Here is a 21,132-nt window from a genome sequence, read left to right as displayed (position 1 = left end):
TTAACATTGAGGAAAGTACTTGAACTCAATCTAGTTTTGATTAACATAGATAAAAACAAAAAACTGCGGATGCTGGAAATCCAAAACAAAAACAGAATTACTTGGAAAAACTCAGCAGGTCTGGCAGCATTGGCAGAGAACAAAGTTGACATTTCGAGTCCTGATGACCCTTCAGAAGGGTCATGAAGACTCGAAATGTCAACTTTGTTCTTCTCCGCCGATGCTGCCAGACCTGCTGAGTTTTTCCAGGTAATTCTGTTTTTGTTCTAGTTTTGATTAAGTTGGAAACCACTTCTATTTAGGGATAGGCAATAAATGCTGGCCTAGCCAGCGACGTCCACATCCCACCAACGAATACAAAAACAATCTGTGATGTTCATTCATTGTGTGATTTATAGCTTGAAATTTATTAAAGTATATTTTGCATACTGCTGAGTGTTTCTAAAGCTAATTTAATGGAGGAAATTTAATTTAAGAAGCTCTTCTTGGTTCATGGAAGGACAAGGGGAGGTTTAACAGAGGTGTTCAGAATTCTGGGGTGCTAAGATTATTTAGAGAGAAAATGTTTCTACTGGCAGAAGGATCGGTAACTAGAGGACACAGAATTCAGATAATTGGGAAAAATTTCTGGGTGGTGTGTGAAGAGATTTTTTTTAAAATGCGTGTTGTGACCCAAGATGCACTGCCTGAAAAGGCAGTAGAAACAGTGTCAATAATGACATTCAAAAGGGAATGAATAAATGCTTGAAATAGAAAAATTTGCAGAGCTGTCAGAGAAAAAAAAATAATTGGATAGCTCTTTCAAAGGGCCAGCACAGGCACAATGGGCCAAATGGCTTCCTTCTGCACTGCATGATGCTGTGATTTTAGGTGACTTTAATTAACATCATTTTTCCTTGCCACTCCTTTCCACCACCCACCCGACCCCACTATCAGTGTTCCTTCTCAACAATGAGAAGGATGCTAGACCTGGGGCATGCAAGATGATCAAACACTCCCAGATTCAGGGAATACTCATTTCACACCAGTAAAAATCACTTCACTGTAACCCAATCACAGACACACAGCTCTAACTATATCAATTAATAAATGATAGGGAGTTTTCTGATATGCACTTGCGCCGGCTAACCGAGATTAACTTTGCTTCGGATGGTAGAGAAGGAAGACCTTCATCCAATATCCAAGGCTGGAGTAAAGGCCCAGGACGTCATGGATAAAAACAGGACGTAAAACCACTGCCCCATCCACTTCCACATATTTACCCAGAGTTGTCAAAACAATGCTGCTGTCTTCAGATACACATTATGAACATGGCGTATAGGATTTACTCTCCATGCAATTGAGACGGACTAGCAATTTAGGGATACCCAAGCTTTTCACAGGTGCGCAGAATGGGTTTAAATCCTCAATCCCATGAGTCCGCATAAATTTCAGAGCTGCTGAAACCGAGAGGTCTTTGGAGGGGGAGGGGGGAACCAAGTTGAGATTCACCAATTCTGTAACCGCACCAGCACCCTCATTCCAAAAGCTACAGGCTCACTCATTTCAACCAAGATGAATAATCACAAATGGGGCCAATCTGTCTAGGCTTAAGGGACCAGGCAGCATGTCATAGGCCCCACAGGATGCAATTTGGACAACTGCCTGATATTCTGATAGCATGTAGACTAAGGACATCCATTAAGCTGCCATCATTTAAGTCATTCACCTTTAAGCTGGACAGTTTAATATTGGCCAAAAAGCATTAAATATTAACCATTTACATCATCAAGGAGGAAAGATTGGAGAAGTTGGGACTGTTTTCCTTGGAGAGGAGACTTGATAGTTTTCAAAATCATGAGGGGTCTGAACAGAGTAGATAGGGAGAAATTGTTCCTGCTCGTAAACAGATCGAAAACCAGAGCACAGTTTTAAAGTGTTTTCCAAAAGGAGCAAATGTGAGGTGAGAAAAAACTTTTTCACACAGCAAGTAGTTAGGGGTTGGCATGCACTGCCTGGAAGTGTTCAACTGAGGCTTTCAAGAGGGCAATGGATGATTATTTAAATAGAAACAGTGTGCAGGGTTACGGGGAAAAGGAAAAATTAAAACGCTCAGAGAGCCAGCGCAGGTACGATGGGCCGAAAGGCCTCCTTCTGCACCATAATAATTCTGTGATTGTGATTAATTTTGAAAGCTGCCGGTGAGACCCATCTTGAGGGCTCCATTCATTTCGGGTTGCGCTCAGGTCACTAATGCGCAGCTGGTTAGGGTACACTGAATGCAAGGAACAAACACCTAGTAAATAACATTTTGTTAATGTTCAATTACCTTGTGTGTACTTAAACCCTTCCACTTCTCTCTAAGTGAGTGGAGGTTACAGTATGTACTGAGCTGTGACTGCAGTTTAAATAAAGCTGTAAGTCAGAATGAAGCTGGAAACAACTGGGTAAATGACACAGGAGCATTCTTGTTATAACGTACTAGGATGGTGTTGCCACATTTATACTGGCGATCTCGCAGAGCAAGGAAGTAGAATTTCCAGACACACCTGCTATAAACACTGGGGGCAGTGCATAAATTTTTTTCTCCATAAGTTCATACAGAGAACAGAATTCTAAAGCTGTACAATATCTCCATCAACAAAATACAGACTCAATGGATGCATCCCTGCTGTCCACCCCCACGACATTCCCACCACATCACTGAGTCATAAAGACAAGGAGGTCCCAGAGAGTGGTGAGAATGTGCTACATAAGTACATCAAGCACTGGGAGGTTATACTGATAGGGCAAGACAAGATAGAAGGCAAGATGAGATAGAAGTAGTGTAGGAGGAGGCTCATGCTGAGCATAAACACCAGCATTGGGCAGAAATTGTGAATGATCTGTTTCTTTGTTGTAAAATTCAATGTAGTTTGATCTCTGATCTGGGCTGAAATGTCTGGTCTGTGCCCCTGGACTGTGGGCTTGGGGTGTCGGGGCGCATGGTTTAGCAGACATAAAAATGAACTGTGCTTCTCGCTCCTCATTGCTCATCAGTTTTCCTAACTGGAGGAGGCCCTTCTCTTGGCTGGCGTTTTGCTACAACCCACCCTGGTTGAACACCCTGGTCGAACAGCCTTGCCAACACACTCTCTGGAATCACAGATGAAGGATGGAGCTTCTATTGGGCAAGCTCACTGGCCACTAATGGGACCTCCATCTCCCATCTTCAGCGAGAATCAGCACTTGCTGGCAGAGAATTTCAGTGGGAAGATGAAACCCGACGCGGGGCCGGGGACTGGGGAGGGGGCGGCAGGAGCTGCAGTGGGCGAAGTGAGGAAAAACACTGAACACCCATCTAAGAAGCTGCAGGTTGAACTAGTTCCTGACAAGCAATTCCCAGCTCTGGACGGATTATTCACAAGTACAAGTGCTGTATCCTCATCATCCCATTATTGCTTTTGGTCACCTTCAAGCCTGGGTAAAAGAAAGGATAGACCTTCTCAGTGAAGGTAGCATGGAACGTGAAGAGGTGAGAAAAGAGATCCGCATCATAGAAGGAAACCCTTCCTCCTTCGTAGTCCAGGTAAACTCCAATCCGGGTGGGATTGCCCTTCACCTCAATCGTTTTCGGGTGGAATAGAAAAGCTCCAAAGTTGTCCTTCTCTCTGTATATGGTCCAGTAGCCATGCTTGGGAGACTGCCGGAGGTCACCCTTGCGGTTGATAGACTCCTTGGCGATGCCCAGGCTCCAATCTTTGCCATCCCCCACATCCACTTGCCAGTAATGCTTCCCCGACGTGAAGCCATCCGAGCCCAGGATGAAAGTGGCAATGTCGAACCTCTCCGGGGTGTCAGGGACCACCTTCGGCTTCTCGCTGTACCTCACTCTGGTCGGGCCACAGAGGGAGAGGTGGGAGCAGGCAGTGGCAGGGTTGAAGGTCAGATTTGAAAGACCTGTAACGATTACTCACATTAAAACATATCAAGACAGGCAAACATGAACAAAAAATTAAAATGAGTTGCTTCTCTGCTGTCTGCTTCAACAATACCAATCTGGACATGTTTATATATAATCTAAAAGAAAGACATTTTTAGACATTTATTCAGCACCTTTCACAACTTTAGTACAAGGCAAACTACTTTTCAGCCATTAAATACTTGCCTCATTGCACCATAATTCGCAAAGGAAACAAAGGTGATATGAAGAGATTTTGCTTTTTGGCAGAGAATGGTTAGGATCTGGAATGCACTGCATGTGAGCATGGTGGAGACAGGGCCAATCAAGTGGTTTGGGTCTGGAATGCATCGTCTGAGAGTGTGGTGGAGACAGGGCCAATCAAGTGGTTTGGGTCTGGAATGCATCGTCTGAGAGTGTGGTGGAGACAGAGCCAATCGAGTGGTTAGTATCTGCAATGCACTGTCTGAGAGTGTGGTGGAGACAGGGTCAATCGAGTGGTTAGGATCTGGACTGCACTGTCTGAGAGTGTGGTGGAGACAGGGTCAATCGAGTGGTTAGGATCTGGAATGCACTGTCTGAAAGTGTGGTGGAGACAGGGTCAATCGAGTGGTTAAGATCTGGAATGCACTGTCTGAGAGTGTGGTGGAGACAGGGTCAATCGAGTGGTTAAGATCTGGAATACACTGTCTGAGAGTGTGGTAGAGGCAGGGTCAATTAGGACTCTCAAAAGAAAACTGGATCATCATCCGAAGAGAAAAATTTTGTAGGGCCACGGAGAAAAGGCGGGGGGTGGATGTAGGTGAACTGGTCTTGCAGAGGATTGGCACAGACACAACAGGCTAAATATTCTATGATTCTATGAAGTGCAGTCACTAACATGCACACTGCAAACTCCAACCAACAGCAACGGAATAATCACCAGATTTTATGATGTTGATTGAAAGAGAAATGTTGCCAAAAACATAATTGAAAACTATCCTGTTCTTCCAAATAATGCCCTGGATTGTTTTGTATCTCCTCCTTCCCAGCCAAAAAGGCCAGACCGTGTCACATTCAATGTCTCATCTGAAAGACAATGCATCCAACATTGCAGCGCTCCCCCAGAACAGCACTGGGACTGCCAGCCTAGCTTGTGCTCAAGGCTCTGCAGCGGAACTTGAACCCACGTCTTTGTAACGCACAGGCGGGAGTGCTACCCACTGAGCCACAGCTGAAGGGAAACTGCTCTTGCTAAAGTGCAAGCCCCAGCCAGTCTCCATTACTCTTAACTCACCCCCCAGCCCCACGCAAACAGCAGATTATCCAAATTGGGGGCTAGACAAACAAATTCATAGCCCAGCCTCACTAGCCTTGCACTGGGTCAGGAAGCGACCATTCAGCCCCTCGAGTCTGCTTTGCCAATCAATTGGATCATGGCTGACCTGTATCTTAACTGTGTCTAATTTTAAGGCTACGCCCCCAGCCCTTGTTCTGGAGTGGCCCTGCCAGAGGAAACATTGTACCTACCCCATTTAACCCTTTAATTATCTTAAACATGTCAGTCCCTTTACAGCAGAGGCCTTAGGGCATTCACCAGGGCAGGAACGCTCACAAATTTTCATTCTGTTAATTTCAAGAGAATTAAAATCAAGAAGGTTTTTTAAGGACATGTGACCTGCTTCCCCAACACTGCACTCCCCACCCCAGCCCCAGGGCTAGATGACTGCCCCAGATGGTAAAGATGAAATCTACCCCATTGAGTCACCTGGGTCTAAGATCTTGAACATATTCTTCCAAGTCCAGTACTGCAGTGGACCCAGATAGTTCTCTGGCTTCACCTTCACAGATATGTTCTCCAAGGGAGGCACACAAACCTTCACTCTACAGTTTAAAAAAAAAGTGAAAGAAATGAAAGTTAGAACCATTTCTTTACTGGCAGTATAGTATTGGTGGCCGAAGACTTCACTGGCCCAGTAGAAAGTATGCTAAACCAATACACCCATTGGAGATGCAACTGTTTACTAGGATGTGACTCGGGATGGAAGACAAGTTATGAGAAGAGGTTGGAAAAGCTCCGACTGTCCTCCTTGGGACAGAGGTGGCCAAGGAAGTGACCAAATGGAGGATTTCAAGATGTTGAGAGATTTTGATCGACTAGATAAAGAAACACTATTTCCCCTTGACAAGTGGGTCCATAACCAGAGACTCTAGATTTGATATAATTGGCAAAAGATCTAGAGAGATAGGTGAGGAGAAATGTTTTTGTATTATAAGTCACTGCATCTCAAAAGTAATGCAATGACTGCAAAACACTTTGTGACAGTCCTGAGGTTTCAAAAGGCACTTTACAAATGTAAATTTTTTCTTTCTAAATCGTTTATTTGCCCTCATCAATTCTATTTGGAGAGAACGAGTGTTGTGTCTTTGGTGAGGAATATATAGTAACAGAATTGTGTGGCAGCAAGTTACATTTTAAAACCCTAGAATGGATGTCACCAGCTCCAGGTGATTTGTCAGCTTTTAGTCCCATTAAGGTCTCATACTCATTAGCCTCTCGTTTCCCCAGTTTTTCTGGAATGTTTTGCATGCCTTATGCTGTGAAGGCAGATGGAAAATACCTGTTTAACATGTCTGCCATTTGCTGAAACCCCATTATAATTTCTCCTGCCCCTACCTCTAAGGTTTACTTTTGCTAATCTCTTCCTTTTAACATAATTATAAAATAGTATATTTTAAAATATTTCTTGCTAGTTTACCCTCATATTTGATTTACTCTCTCCAATTTCTTGGTCATCCTTTGCTGATTTGCAAAAGAACCTTCCTGTTCCTCAAGCTTACTACTCTTTTTGGCAACCTTGTAAACCTCTTCTTTTAACATTTAACTCATGGGATGGGAATAGAAGCACATGGGTGGATTTATTACCTTGCTTTTGAATGGGCTGCATGCTTTCAATAGTTTAACTGAGGAATCGTTTTACTGAATAACAAGATTGCTAAACAAAGATTATGTAAGGTGGTATGCAGGTGTACTAATGGAAATATGTCAGCTTCATGCCAAGGTCTTCCTTTCTATCCACGGCTCTCCCTCTCTCTAGCGTTCTCTCTCCCTCTCTTATTTCTCCCTTGGCAGCCACTTTTAATCAAACATGTTCATTGCTTTTCTTGTGAGCGGCGTTTCTTAATGAATGTTTGTAAGGGAAACGGGGTAGGTGGTGTAATGGTTTATGGAATGGGAACTTCAATTCTTGGGATCTTCAAAAAGTTTAAGGAACATCGGTTCGACTTAAGTGATTTTATTGCCTCGTTGATCATTTTAAATACATTGAAATAGTTTTAATTTTAATTTTAGTGGGGATAGAATTCCTGCTTTTCATCAATCCTTTGTGTGATAAAGTGCTTCCAGACATCACCCACTAAACAACCTAATTGTTTTTTAATATAAAGTTTTTAATATAAATTTAATCAGTTAGATTTTTGTGATGTTATTTTTCTTTTCATTGTTAGTTATTCCATTTGTGATTTTTAATGAATAATGAATTTCAAAATGAACAACATTTGAATTGAAATTATCTAGTTAGCAATGATTGTCCACTTTTCCAGTGTTGTTATTATTCCTCCAGGGATTGCATATTCATCGAGAATTATTATTTCTTTTTAAAGCACCTTTTAGAGCACCTTTCCTGAACCACTGAATATCCAAAAGCACTTTGCAGCCACTGAAGTACTTTTGAACATGACTATTGTATTGTAGGAAATGCGGCAGCCAATTTGAGCAAGCTCCCACAAAGTGCAGTGTGATAATGAGCAAACAAAATGTCTTGGTGAAGTTGACTGAGGGTTAAATATTGGCAAGAACAATGGGAAGGACTGCCCTGTTCAAAATACTGCCACGGGATCTTTTATATCCACCTGAGGGGGCAGGCGGGACTTCAGTTTAACATCTCATCTGAAAGATGGCTTCTCCTGCAGTGTAGTATTCCCTCAGTATTACATTGGAGAGTCAGCTTAGGTTGTTGCACTCAAGTCCTGGAGTGGGATTTTTGAACTCAATTTGGCTACTCGGAGACAAGCATGCTACCAGCCGAGTCACAACTGACACATTATGAATCATTTCTTGAAATATTTGTCATAACTTACCTATTGTCGTATCTTTGATCTAACTTCCCAGTCTTGCCCCTCATACGTTCTTTTTAAAATTTAAGACCCTAGTTTAGGCCTTAACCACATCACTCTCAAACTCAATATGAAATTCTATCAATATTATAATAATTTTTCCCCAGAAAATCCAAAACTATAAGATTACTAATTTACACCTTTTCATATATAAGTATATCTAAAAATACCCTGTTTCTTAATTGGCTCCTCAAAATGTTGTCTAGAAAATGGTCTCAGATGCATTTATCCTCAAGGTTACTTTTGCCAATTTGGTTTGTCCAATTTACAAGATTGAAGTACCAGTTGTACCATTATCCTTGTTGTATGCTCCAACAAATCCCTAATTTAAACTCTGCCCAAAACTACAAAAACTCTTAGGGATCCTCTCTCAACTTTTGACCTTATCTCCCCCTATCTGGGCTACCCCAGTCTCCTTTTCCAACTTTCCCTATCTGTTCTAAAAGTCAGGTACCTTAGAAATTATTGCATACACGAGTAGCCAGCATACTGAAATAAAAGTTGTTGAAATCCCTGGGTCTTCTGTTCTTTACCCAAATACTGGTCTGCTTACGAGTGTACCATTGAACATGAGAGAATACCTTGTGTAAAACCCAAGCTATTTTTTCACTGCTTACAGCTGCCCCATTGACTGTATATTCCCCATCATAACATCATCTTGTCCCCCATTGGTAGCTTTATGAAGTATCTGCATGGACAGTTAAAGAATAAAGCAGTAAAACTATCTAACTGAACACTAATAAACCGAGACTCATTGCTTGTGGTGCTTTAACATGCAGTAGCATGGAGCTAGAATTCATTACCTCTTCTGTGTTTCTTTCAGATTCTGTGAAAACAAAAAAAAAAATAGAAATTAGAGTATTATTACACAAGACCCAATTTTCTTGCAAAAGGGAAATCAAGTCAATGTGAAGGAATTTTATATCAGACATGCCATAAATTAATTCAAAAATAGGGTATGTGAATGTCACTGGCAAGGCCTATAAATTGCACCCATCCAGCTGTAACAACTGAGTGGTTTGCTAGGCCATTTCAGAAGACAGTTGAGAGTCAACCATATTGCTGTGGATCAAGAGTCACATATAGGCCAGACATGGTAAGGATGGCCGATTTCCTTCCCTAAAGGTATATATTAAATCAGATAGTTTTCTTTTTGTTAAAGACAATCCATTAGTTTTCAGCGTCATGTTTACTGATTCTAGCTTTTTAATTCCAGATTTATTTAAATGAGTCAAATTTAAATTTCCCCATCTAAACTCACGTCTCTGCATCATGCCTTTCCATTATTCGTCCAATAATGTAACCACTACCCAGGTTCTTTGTTCCAACCCTTTGCAAGCTTCCATCAGCAGGCTAGGTGCACAACATATATAGCACCAAAACAGGACATTCAGCAAAAACAGCCCCATGCCAATGTTAATACTCCACGTGAGACCCCACCCAATGTTCTTCATTTAATCCTACCAGCATATCCTTCGATTTTTTTTCTCCCTCACTTCCTTATCTAACATCCCTCTAAATGCATTTGTGCTATTCACCTCGATGACCCTCTGCAGTGAAAAGTTCCACATTCTAGCACTCTGAATTCCCTACTGGAGTTATTAACATTCATCTTATATTTACGGTTCTGGTATCGCCCACAAGCAGACCCAGCTCCATGCTGACCTTATCAAACCCTTTCATAATCTTAGTCATCCCTCAGTCCTCTCTTTTTTTAGGGTAAGAAAGCCCCAACCTGTTCAATTTTTTCCGACGGGTATAACATCCCAATTCTCACAAAATGGCAAGGGTTCTGCAAGGTGAACTGATTAATGAAGTTCAGGCGTATTTAATGTAGACATAAAAGGCCCCAGGGGCGCCTCATCAGGTAGGGACATACATTCATGGCAGGAAAGTTAGAGATTTGACCCCTTTTGTCTACCCAGAGTTAGCCAATATCAGCCAAGCTGTAACAGTACCTGAGGTAAGCAAAGAAACGCATGGTGTGGGAGGTGCAGGCGGAGGAGGATGCACAGGACTGTGTTCCCACACTTACTCGCTGTGCCGAGGAGCAGACTGGAATCCACTGTGATGCCCATTACAGTTGAATAACTAGCTACAGAATCAGAATACACAACACAAAAACAGACCTCTTGGCTAACCAGGAGGTCTTCTTTACCCAGAATTCCTTGATTGGATTCTTTAGTGACCCCCCCTACATTGTTAGCCCCTAGTTTCCAATTACCCACGAGGTTCACGCCTAAAGAATAGCCCCTTGTGAGAGATGGAGAGGAGATGGCTGGCACCAATGGCATTGCACTTCAGTACAACATGATGCCAGTCTGAGTTTGCAATGACCAATGACAGCCAGCTAGATAGAATCTTCCACAGTGGTGTGATAAAATGGGGACTGATTTACTAGTAGAAAGGTAATGTTGTCCTGCTGGTTTATTTCCTCTTCCATGGCCTTGATGCTGGCATCCAGCGAAGACAAATCCCTGGGAATTTGATCGATCTGCCGCTGTAACTGCGAGCTCTGTTGGTTCACCTCCTCCTTCAGGTGCTGAAGCAGAACAGACTCTTCCCTGTAAAGGAAACTGTGTAGTTCCTCAAAGCTTTTCTTGATGCTGTCCACTATATTCTGGGTTGAATTCTAGGACCAAGCAAATAAATGCAGTTAGAAAGTTTCATCTTAAAGACACACACACGCAGGCAGACAGACACACATACAGGATTCCCAGTCAAAAACATCATCTGCTTTTAAAGTACTCTTGGCTGTGACTGATTCTCCCAAAGCTGGTGTCATTATCAGTTTCTTTAAAATAAAAATCTTCCAACTAAATATAGGGAAGATCAAATCTATTGTCCTCAGTCCCCACCATAAACTCCATTCCCTAGCCACTGACTCCATTCCTCTCCCTAGGAACTGTCTGAGGCCAGGCCAGACTGTTTGTAACACTGGCATCCTATTTGACCCCCAGCTGAGCTTCCAAGCACATCTCCACTCCATTACCAAGGCTGTAAACTTCCAACTCAATAATAATCAGCCATCTTCCCACCCGCTCAACACATCTGTTGCTGAAACCCTCACCCACAATTTTGTTAATGTCAGACTCAATTATTCCAATGCTGGCTGAACTCCCAACTTTCAATCTCCATAAACTTGAAACTCATCTAAAACTCTAATGCCCATATCCTAATTCGCAGCAAGTCCTGTTCGCCCATCACCCTTGTACTCACTGACCTACATCAGCTTCTGGTCTCCAAAAAACAACTCAATTCAAAATTTCTTATCCTCATGTCCAAGTCCTTCCGCCACCTCATCCTTCCACCATCACCGTCACCCCTCCAAGCCTACAACCCTGCAAGGACCCCGTGTTCCTCCAACTCTAGCCTCTTGTCCATCCCCGATTTTCATCACTCACCAATAGAGGCCATGCCTTCAGCTGCCTGGACCCCACGGCTCTGGAATTCCCTCCCTCATCTTCCCATCCTCTGTCTTATCCTTTAATTTGCTCTTTGAAACCTACTTGACCAAATTTTGGCCCACCCGTCCCCTCCTTTTAATGTCAATTTTTGTCTGGTAACACCCCTGTGTATGTGTCTGTGACAACCTGGATCGTTTTACTACATTAAGGACACTATACAAATGCAGATTGTTACTGTAGCACATGGAAAAGAACAGGATTATACACGGCTAAAATGTTCCTCCCCTGGTCCAAGAGTCTGGTGACACTCACTGCTTTGGTTCGCATTAAGAATGGCCACTTGGGTGAGACACTGGAGATCTGTTGGCCACATGAGTCTTACACCCCAGTGTATAACAGATGAACCCTCAGGGGAACATAGTGCATTTCTGCCAACAATAAATGTCTCTTCTCATTATCATCCAGCTCGGTAAATTAGTTACACACAACTTAGATTTAGATAGCAGCTTCAATAAAGGAAAATGCCCTAATGGGCTTTATAGAGGACAAACAGATGTCAAGTGACAGAAGAGTTGCGAGAGATTGCTGAAAGCACAACCGAAGCATTTGTTTTTTTTTGAGGAGAATTTAAAGGTGAAGAGCGAGATGCTGCAAGGTGGGAGGGAATTGCGAGAGGTTAGTGGCAAGTTGGCTGAAAGCTCCTATGGAGGAGTGGAGGAAGTGCATTGTACATCTTGGAGACTAGGAGGCCGACAGGCAGAGGCTGGGACAGGACCACAGAGAAATCTGTAAATCATTTGGCATCTTGCGTAGACAGGAAGCTAATGGAGAGCAGTGAGTATTTGGCACAATGGACAAGTGGGACTTACTACAGAACAGGAATAAGGCAGCAAAGATTTGGGATGAATTGGGAGCTTGTGTAGGGTGGAGCGGGTAACATGAACAAGGTAGCAGAAAAGGCAATTCAAACAAAAAAAAATATCTGTATATGGGCATCACTGGTAAGGCACTGTCATTTGTTGCCTACCTTTAGTTGCCCCCACTCCTACCACCCCCCCTCAAAAAGGTGGTGGTGAGGCATCTTCTTGAACCACTGCGGTCTGTGTGATGAAGGTGCTCCCACTATGGTGCTGAGTCAAGATTTCCAGGATCTAAACCCAATAAAGTGAAGGAATGGCGGGCAATATATGTTCGAAGCAGGGTGATGTCTGACTTGTAGTTGGTGATGTTACCATTCCCTTGCTGCTCATCTCTTATTTGGGGGTGGGAGTGGGGGGGTCAGAGATTTGGGAGGTGTTGTCAAAAAGGCCTTTGCTGAATTGCTGCAGTGCATCTTGTAGACGTTACGCACTGTTCCTGCTGTACGCCTCTCTGTAGACCTGCAATCACTAATTTTTGCAATTTCATATTTTTACATTTTTTCAGCTTTGCTGTGGATTTGAACAGAACCCGTATTAAGCCTGTACTGAATTTTTGAAAGTTACTTTGTAGACATTGATTTAAAAGTAAGAGTAACTGTGCTTTGATTAAGTTAAGCAACTAATCAAATCTTTTAATCAATATTGAAATTATTAACTGTGGACTTATCTTTCCCCCTCTTTCACTTGTTTTCATACTGGTCAGATCATAGACGCTGCTGTTATTTTGTCTCAACTACTTTCTTTCCCCTCTTTGGCTAGATAAAAGTTGCCTTTCTACTTTTTTAACAGGTATCAGTTCTTAGTGCACTCAATGACTCTTGAGCTACAAGCCAGGACAATGGATAACCTTGTACATGGGGTGGTCAACTATGGTATGGAGCCAGGAGATTGATTGATGGAAGGTGGGAGACACCATCAAAGAGGTGTGTAAATCTGAATATTGCGAAGTCCACAAGCTTCTCCGTGCCTGCGAGAAGAATTAGGTAAGGACTCATGGTTGCCAGGCTCTTGTTCAATGGAAGTTTGGATGGAGCCTCAGATGGCTGGAATGGAGCCAGAAACTGGACTTTAAGAGGCACAGCATCCAGTATGGGCTGCAGCCAGAGTGGAATAGTCAAACACTGAAGACTATACAGGAAGGAACATTTGACAGGGTGACTGACCAGAGAGTCCACCCCCATGCAAGATTATTAATGATGTATAATCCAAGGGAAATTTTACCATTTTTTGGCGCTGTCTTGAACAGACCAATTTGGGGTTATCACTTGTGCCATAATAAGGTTCTTTTTCTTCCTTTATGCAAAGTGATTTTCTTCCTTTCTTTCTTCATTTTTCTTTTAATCATTAATAATTGTTTCATAAAAATGATTATATTCACACATTATTTGGTACTGAGTCACTCAATCCTGTTAGGTCCAGTGTATGGCTTCAAGCCCAAGCAATACTCTGCAAGGGACTCTCACGCCCCAACATGTCATGCATGCAGGGGTCACAATGAAGGGAACAGCTTTGTCCAGGATGGTTTCGAACTTCAGAAAAACTATGTCAAAAGGCAGCAGGATAAGGGGCACTAATGATTTCACTTTTATGTTTGTCTTTCATCAATGTATGCACTGGACCCCCATGTAAAAAGCTGCACTGATTTATGAAAAAGATGGGATGCTATCAAGATGACAGTATAGGCTATTTTTGGATGGATGAGGCCAATCTTTCTTCCTACATATCTGCCTCAATCATGCACAAATTATAGACTTTTTTTCTGAATATAATAATTTGGAACAGAGTATAGGAGTAATTTGAGACAGGACATTGGGCAAGGGATGCAATCTTGAGAAGGAAAAGGCGACTTTGGACCTGTGGTTTTCAAAGCACACCACTGGGAGTTTTCCTCACCTCCTGTCTAGGTCTGTTCTAGACAAATTGCCAAAAATTGATTGCTATGATTCGGACAATTAGATTACTACTGCATCATATGACGCGGTTGAACCAAATAGGCCATGATTTTTCCTTTTATTATTATTCATTCACAAGATGTGGTCTTCGCTGGCTGGGCCAGCATTTATTGCCCATCCCCAGTTGCCCTTGAGAAGGTGGTGGTGAGCTGCCTTCTTGAACCGTTGCAGTCTCTGTGGTATGGGTACAACCACAGTGCTGTTAGGAAGTTCCAGGATTTTGACCTAGTGACAGTGAAGGTATGGTGATATATTTCTAAGCCAGGATGGTGAGTGGCTTGGAGGGGAACTTCCAGGTGGTGGTGCTCCTATCTACCTGCTGCCCTTGTCCTTCTAGATGGTAGTGGTCATGGTTTGGAAGATGCTGTTGAAGGAGCCTTGGTGAATTCCTGCAGTGCATCTTGTAGATGGTTCACACTGCTGCCACTGTGCATCGGTGGTGGAGAGAATGAATGTTTGTGGATGCGGTGCCAATCAAGTGGGCTGTTTTGTCCTACACAGCGTCAAGCTTCTTGAGTGTGGGGACTGCCCTCATCCAGGCAAGTGGGGAGTGTTCCACAATCCTGACTTGCGCCTTGTAGATGGTGGATAGGCTTTCGGGAGTCAGGAGGTGAGTTACTTGTCGCACAATTCCTAGCCTCTGACCTGCTCTTGTAGCCACAGTATTTATATGGCTAGTCCAGTTCAGTTTCTGGTCAACGATAACCCCCCCACGATGTTGATTTCCTCACCTAGCAATTCCCATGTATCTGCCAAGTCTCCATGTCATCGCCATTACCAGTTAACTGGTTTCACCACAGGAATAAAGGAATCAAGTTTTCGACTCATGCTCAGGTTTGTTGAGAAGATGTTTTAGACCAAAAATTATGAAGGGCTTAGATCAAGTCAATAAAGAGAAACTGGTTCCAAAGATCAAAGTGTTGATAACCAGAGGGTGCACAACAGTCTCCTAGACTGTAAGATTCTATGATTCTAAAAACCATATAGAGAAATACAACTTGTATCACAAGTTCAACATAAAGAAGCAATCAAATTGCTGGGTAAGATCTTCTGTATAAGGCAAACTCACTCACCAAGATATCCTCCAGCAGGCCCTCGTATTTGCTTTTTGCAACATTGCGCTTTTCAATCAAGGTCTGCAGTTTGGTCACGGACTTCTGAAGTTGTGTCTAAGCAAAAGGATTAAATCAGTGCACCGACAGCATGAAGGAACAGGAAATGCAGTGGTATTACAACAAGCATTTTAAAAGTGATGTTAGTGCTAGGGAAAGGAACTCTTCCAAATTTGGACATAAGTATTAAGTGGTATATGGTCGAGAGGGAGTTGCCCTGGAGTCTTCAACATTGACTGGGGACCCCATGAATTCTCATTGCATCAGGTCAATCATTGACATGGAAACCTCCTGCTGATTACCTACTGCTCCTTCAATGGATGAATCAGTACTCCTCCATATAGATCACCACTTGGAGGACGCATTGAAGGTACTCTGGGTGGGGAACCTCAACGTCCATCATCAGGAGTGGCTGGCCGAGTCCTGAAGGACATGTCTGCCAGCCTGGGTCTGCAACAGGTGGTGAGGGAACCAAAAAGAGGGGAAAAACTGAAATACAGTGGTCTCACCAACGTACCTGTTGCAGATGCATCTGTCCATGACAGTACAGGTAGGGGTGACCACTGCAGTCATTGTGAAGATGAAGTCCCTTGCTTATCTTGCATTGTGCTGTGTAGCACCACGACCGTGGTAAATGGGACAGATTTCAAACAGATCTAGCAGCTCAAAACTGGGCATCCATGAGGCACTGTGAGTCATAAGCAGCAGGAATGTTCTCAACCACAATCTGTTACCTCAAGGCCCAGCATATCCCTCACTCTACAACACTGGCATCTACCTGACAATGTGGAAAATCGCCCAGGTAGGTCCTGTCCACAAAGAAAATGACAAATCTCAACCAGCCAGTTACCACCAGAACACCACCCTCTCGATCAAAGTGATGGAAAATGCCATAGACAGTGCTACCAAACAGCACTTACACAGCAATAATCTGTTTGCTGACGCTCAGTTTGGGTTCCGCCAGTGCCACTGGGCTCTTGACCCCATTACAGAGTGGAGGAGAGAGTGGGAGAGCAGCAGAGGGCAGGCAGCAGGGAGAGGGAAAGGGATAGTTACTTTAACCCATTTTACCATCCAGGAGCAGGAACTTAATGCACGACTCAGCAGTGAGGTGAATGACCTGTTAATCTGTTTTGGCAATGTTGGTTGAAGGAAAGCATTGGCCAGGACACCAGAGAATTCCAGGTGTTTCTTCAAACCAGTAGTACAATCCTTTACCTCCCCCAAAACAATGACAATCTCAACTGAAGAACAGCCCCTCCTGCAAGGCAGCGCTCTTTTAGTAGAGCACTGGTCCATCAGATTAGATTGTTTGGGTCAGTTACTTGTGCAAGACTCAAACTCCTGACTCAGAGCTGTGCCACCAGCTAAGTCAACTTGAGATTTGGCCAAATGGGCAATGTACCTGATGACTGCTGGTGTGGGCCAAACGAGTGCCAATGCGAGCTAAGACCTTTGAGTGCCAGGGGCAGGGGAGAACTTGATGCAAACTGATAACTGGGAGAAGGAGAAAGGGGAGTCATACTCGGTACCTTGAACTCTTCAGCAGCCTCCTGCACGTTGAGGACATCGTGATGTAAGTGCTTCCTCGAGTCCCGGCAGTCCAGGCAGATAACCTCGCAGTCGGTGACGCAAAAACGTTCCATTTTCCTCCGGTGCTCCGGGCAGGTGTGGTGACTGGGTGCATTCTCCTCCAACCGGGCGTGCTCTTTGCAGACCGTTGCCACCACGTTCAAGAGCTTGCGGTTACTCTTCAAGGTACTTGACGTACCGACATCCGAGCAAATTGCGCAAATCAACTGACCCTGCTGGTCCCAATGCTTGGTGATGCAGTTCCTGTGAACAGAGATGACCACCGTATGGATACAGAAACAATAATTCAGCTGTAAGGGTCTTTTTAAATCAAAACCCTAAAATAACCATATTTAAACTTGGGGAATAGGGGCATGAATAGAAAATCTTCCAGGCTTTTACATTAATGGAGGTGATGCACCTCCCAAGGAGCCTTGTGAAACGACAGACTTGCATTTATATAGTGCCTTTCACAACTTCAGGACTTCCAAAGCTCTTTACAGTCAATTAAGTCATTGTTGAAATGTAGGACACGTGGCAGCCAATTTACACACAGCAAGTTCTCGCAAACAACAATGCCAATGTTTTATTGATGTTGGTTTAAGGGATAAATATTGGCCCAGGACACCAGGAAGTACTCCCCTACTCCTCTTAAATATTGTGCCATGGGATGTTTACTCTATCCAAGAGGGCAGACGGAGCCCAAAAGAAGGCACTTTTTTTTCCTTTTGTGGGACCTGGGCATCACGGACTAGGCCAGCATTTATTTCCCAACCCTAACTGCCCTTGAGAAAGTGGTGGTGAGCTACCTTCTTGAACTGCTGCAGTCTACATGGTGTAGATAAATACACAGTGCTGTTAGGGAGGGAATTCCAGAATTTTGACCCAGTGACAGTGAAGGAACTGTTTCCAAGTCAGGATGGAGAGGAGAGGAACTTGTAGGTGTGGTGTTCCCATGCACCTGCTGCCCTTGTCCTTCCAGGTAGTGGAGGTCACAAGTTTGGAAGATGCTGTCAAAGGAGCCTTGGTGAGGTACTACATCTTGCAGATGGTTCATACCACTTCCAATGTGCATTGGTGGCAGGGGAGTGAATGTTTATGTTGATGGAAGATGTGCCAATCAAGCAGGTTGCTTTGGGTTGGGTAAGTATTGAGCTTCTTGACTGTTGTTGGAGCTGCACTCATCCAGGCAAGTGGAGAGTATGCCAACACATTCCTGACCTCTGGCAGGGCAATATTCACTCATTACTGCACTCAAGTATCAGCCTGGATTGGTGCTCACCCATGACCTTCAGAGGGGAGAGTACTATCATTAAGCTACAGCTGACAATTATGCACTTAAACGTAATGTCTAAACCCTGGTTTTCAATGATGTGCTTTACCATGAGCTGTGAACGCCAACATGCCTCAGAGAAAGAAGGACTTCTGTTTTATAGCACCTTTCACTACCTCAGCACATGCCAAATTACTTCACAGCCAATGAATTACTATTTGGGAACCTCAGCAGCCAATTTGTGTACAGCAAGCTCCCCGAAACTGCAATCAGACAATGAGCAGATAATTTTCTTTTGTGATTTTGATTGAGGAATAAATACTGGCCAAACCGGGGTAACTACTCCAGTCTTCTACAAATAATGTCATGAGATCATTTACTTCCACTTGAGGAGGCAGGTGGGCCTCAGTTTAACATCTCTTCCGAAAGACGGCACCTCCAAAAGTGCAGCTCTAAGGAGCGCCAGCCGAGATTTTTGTGCTCAAGTCGTGCGAGTGAGACTTGAACCTAACATCTTTTGACTCAAAGGGAGGACAGTACCAACTGAGCCATGATTGACACTAAATAAGAGAACCATATAAAGCAACGTCCATTCCAAATTCCAGGCACACACAATTTCCACAGGATTAGGGAAGAAACACAAGGACAAATAGTTAAGAACGGCTGAGGCTTCATGAGCCCGCTGCTCATGGCGACACATGAACCATATCCCGCAGTTTGGATGCCACAGACTTCTATTAACTCTTGGGATGATGTAGCCTTGCTGTACTTGCCAAAATGCTATTGGGGTTATGCATTATCAATGCAGCCTTTCCCACTGTTCAAATTTATGCTCCCAAATACCTTCATTTATACTCAACACTAAGGTAGTTTGTACATCAATCAGCAAATGAAAACAGCGCTTAACTTTTACTAGTAGCTTTCAAATGTCTGACGAGAGACTGTTTTACAATACAAAAACTTCATGATCACTTTTACTGGACCACAGATTTTTAAAAATTCTTATTTCCAGATTTTCTTAAACTGAGGTTAAATTCTCAAACAGCCATGGAGGCTGTCAAGTCTCATTCTCTGGACTATTAGTTCAGTAATGTCACCACTACATGTTGCTTTGATACCAAGTAACATTAGTGCACCACCTGTTAGTTTGTAACAAAATAAAATCTGAAGTTCCTAGTATGGGAGTGCTGCAGATTTGGGGGAAACTTCTTCAAACGAGACTTTAAACTGATGCAAGCCCTGTCAGCTCACCCAGATAGACATAAACAATCCCATGGTTTTGAAGAAGAGCAGTCAAGTTCTTCCCACTTCTGGGTCTATATATGGTCCTCAGCAAACATTACTCTCAGCAGGAGCTTGCTGTGTGCAAATTGGCAGCCACACTTCCCACATTACAACAGTAGCTACATTTTAAAAAGCACATAATTCACTGTGGTGCACTATAGGACATCCTGAGATTGTGGAAGCAGTATAAATGCAAGAGTTTCTTTATATTTTGCAATAACCTGGCAGCTGTTGTGATCATTTTCTGGCAGAAGCCCAAATGCGGAAAAGCTTTGTTGATTTCAATTTCACAATTGGCCAAAGTGGAATTTGAACTCACTACCTCTGTACTGCTAATCGAGGACCAAATGACTGCCTAATTTCAAATCCCTCTTTAGAGCCAACATCTAAATCAAGCCCGACATTTCCCCCTCCCCTTCCCAACGACACCCTCCCCTCCCCTCCAAGCCCAGTGATCATTTCCACACCCCCAACGCCCCTCCTTCAACACTGTCACTTACTCTATGACCATCCCTCCAATCCCAATGAGCAGCACCCCCCCCCACCCCCCCCAACACTCTCCGGCCCAAGCTCAACGACCCAATCCCCACCAGCCCAAAGCTCAATGGTTCCCACTGCTTGTCAATTGACCAGATCCACCACCTTCCTCGAGCCGACCCTGTGGCTGTCAGGCTTGAAAGTACCAGGCAAGTACCGGCAGAAGTAATGCTCGCACTGCAGCTCCACGGGATCGGTGAAGATCGCCATGCAAAGTGGACACGTCAAGTCCAGAACCAATTGTGACAGACCCTCCGCCATCTTAGCACCAGCCTCAGGCCGCAGCAACGTCAGCGTCAGTAGCAATCAGAGCAGAGGCTGGACGTCTCAGTCAGTCGGCTCCCGCGAGCAACCAATCAGGGCGCCGGGAAAAGGTATTGTCCTATCAGGGCGCCAAGGCGGGGCACACGCAAACCAATCAACGCGCCAATCAAGCCGGCCGGAGTCAGCAGCAGCAGCCAATCACAGCTCCAGGCATTGGCCAGACGTCACAGACGGCAAGGACTCACGTGCAACCAATCAGGGTGCAGAGGTGGGGGAACGGGAAACTCTCATGCAATCAGCGCGCCAAGGCGGGACACAAGCAAACCAATCGCTGCACCAGTCAGGGCCACACAACAAACGTCCTAATCATGCCGTCCAACCGGCCGCTGAAAACCCTCAAGTCGCTGATCAAGGCCGCGACAGCCATCCACAGATTCTGGTCGAGCCGCCACTCCAGGACACCAATCGGTCTGTCAACCAGCAGCCGGGGCTTCCACTCTGTTAGATCGGTCTGTAAGCCCGGTCGCGCCATGCGTAAGTGCTCCAGGCTGGCCAATCAGAACATCGATTGGGATTCCATATCCAGCCACGTGGTGGTTCAGCCAATCAACGGTGGCAGGGAGAAGCGGAAGTGCCGGAGGGTGGCACCAGGAGGGGGGAAGAGAAGGTCAAAGAACGGATGGCACGTGAGCCTGAAGAGCTTATCACAGCGCTCCGTTTGCTGATTGACAGGCCAA

General features: G+C 44.2%; 1 protein-coding gene across 3 annotated transcripts; it reads right to left on the bottom strand.

The window, feature by feature from the left end:
- Positions 1-1,953: 1,953 nt before the first annotated feature.
- On the bottom strand, positions 1,954-20,598 carry LOC121291976 (nuclear factor 7, ovary-like). 3 transcript variants are annotated; one of them, XM_041213676.1, is made up of 7 exons: positions 20,289-20,598; positions 16,998-17,301; positions 15,427-15,522; positions 10,473-10,706; positions 8,878-8,900; positions 5,667-5,782; positions 1,954-3,918 (listed from the first exon to the last, which is right to left on the bottom strand). In XM_041213676.1, exons 1-7 carry the CDS (start codon positions 20,390-20,392, stop codon positions 3,380-3,382), a joined length of 1,416 nt encoding a protein of 471 aa, XP_041069610.1. In that variant the 5' UTR covers positions 20,393-20,598; the 3' UTR covers positions 1,954-3,379. The 3 variants fall into 3 exon arrangements, with proteins under 3 accessions (XP_041069610.1, XP_041069612.1, XP_041069611.1); XM_041213678.1 differs by having other exon boundaries at positions 20,237-20,399; XM_041213677.1 differs by lacking the exon at positions 10,473-10,706.
- Between the last annotated feature and the right edge of the window lie 534 nt (positions 20,599-21,132).

The sequence above is a fragment of the Carcharodon carcharias genome, chromosome 19, assembly GCF_017639515.1.
Source record: "Carcharodon carcharias isolate sCarCar2 chromosome 19, sCarCar2.pri, whole genome shotgun sequence".
NCBI lineage: Eukaryota > Metazoa > Chordata > Chondrichthyes > Lamniformes > Lamnidae > Carcharodon > Carcharodon carcharias.
The sequence above is the reverse complement of the archived record's forward strand: the minus strand, read 5'-3'. Positions and strand labels throughout refer to the sequence as shown.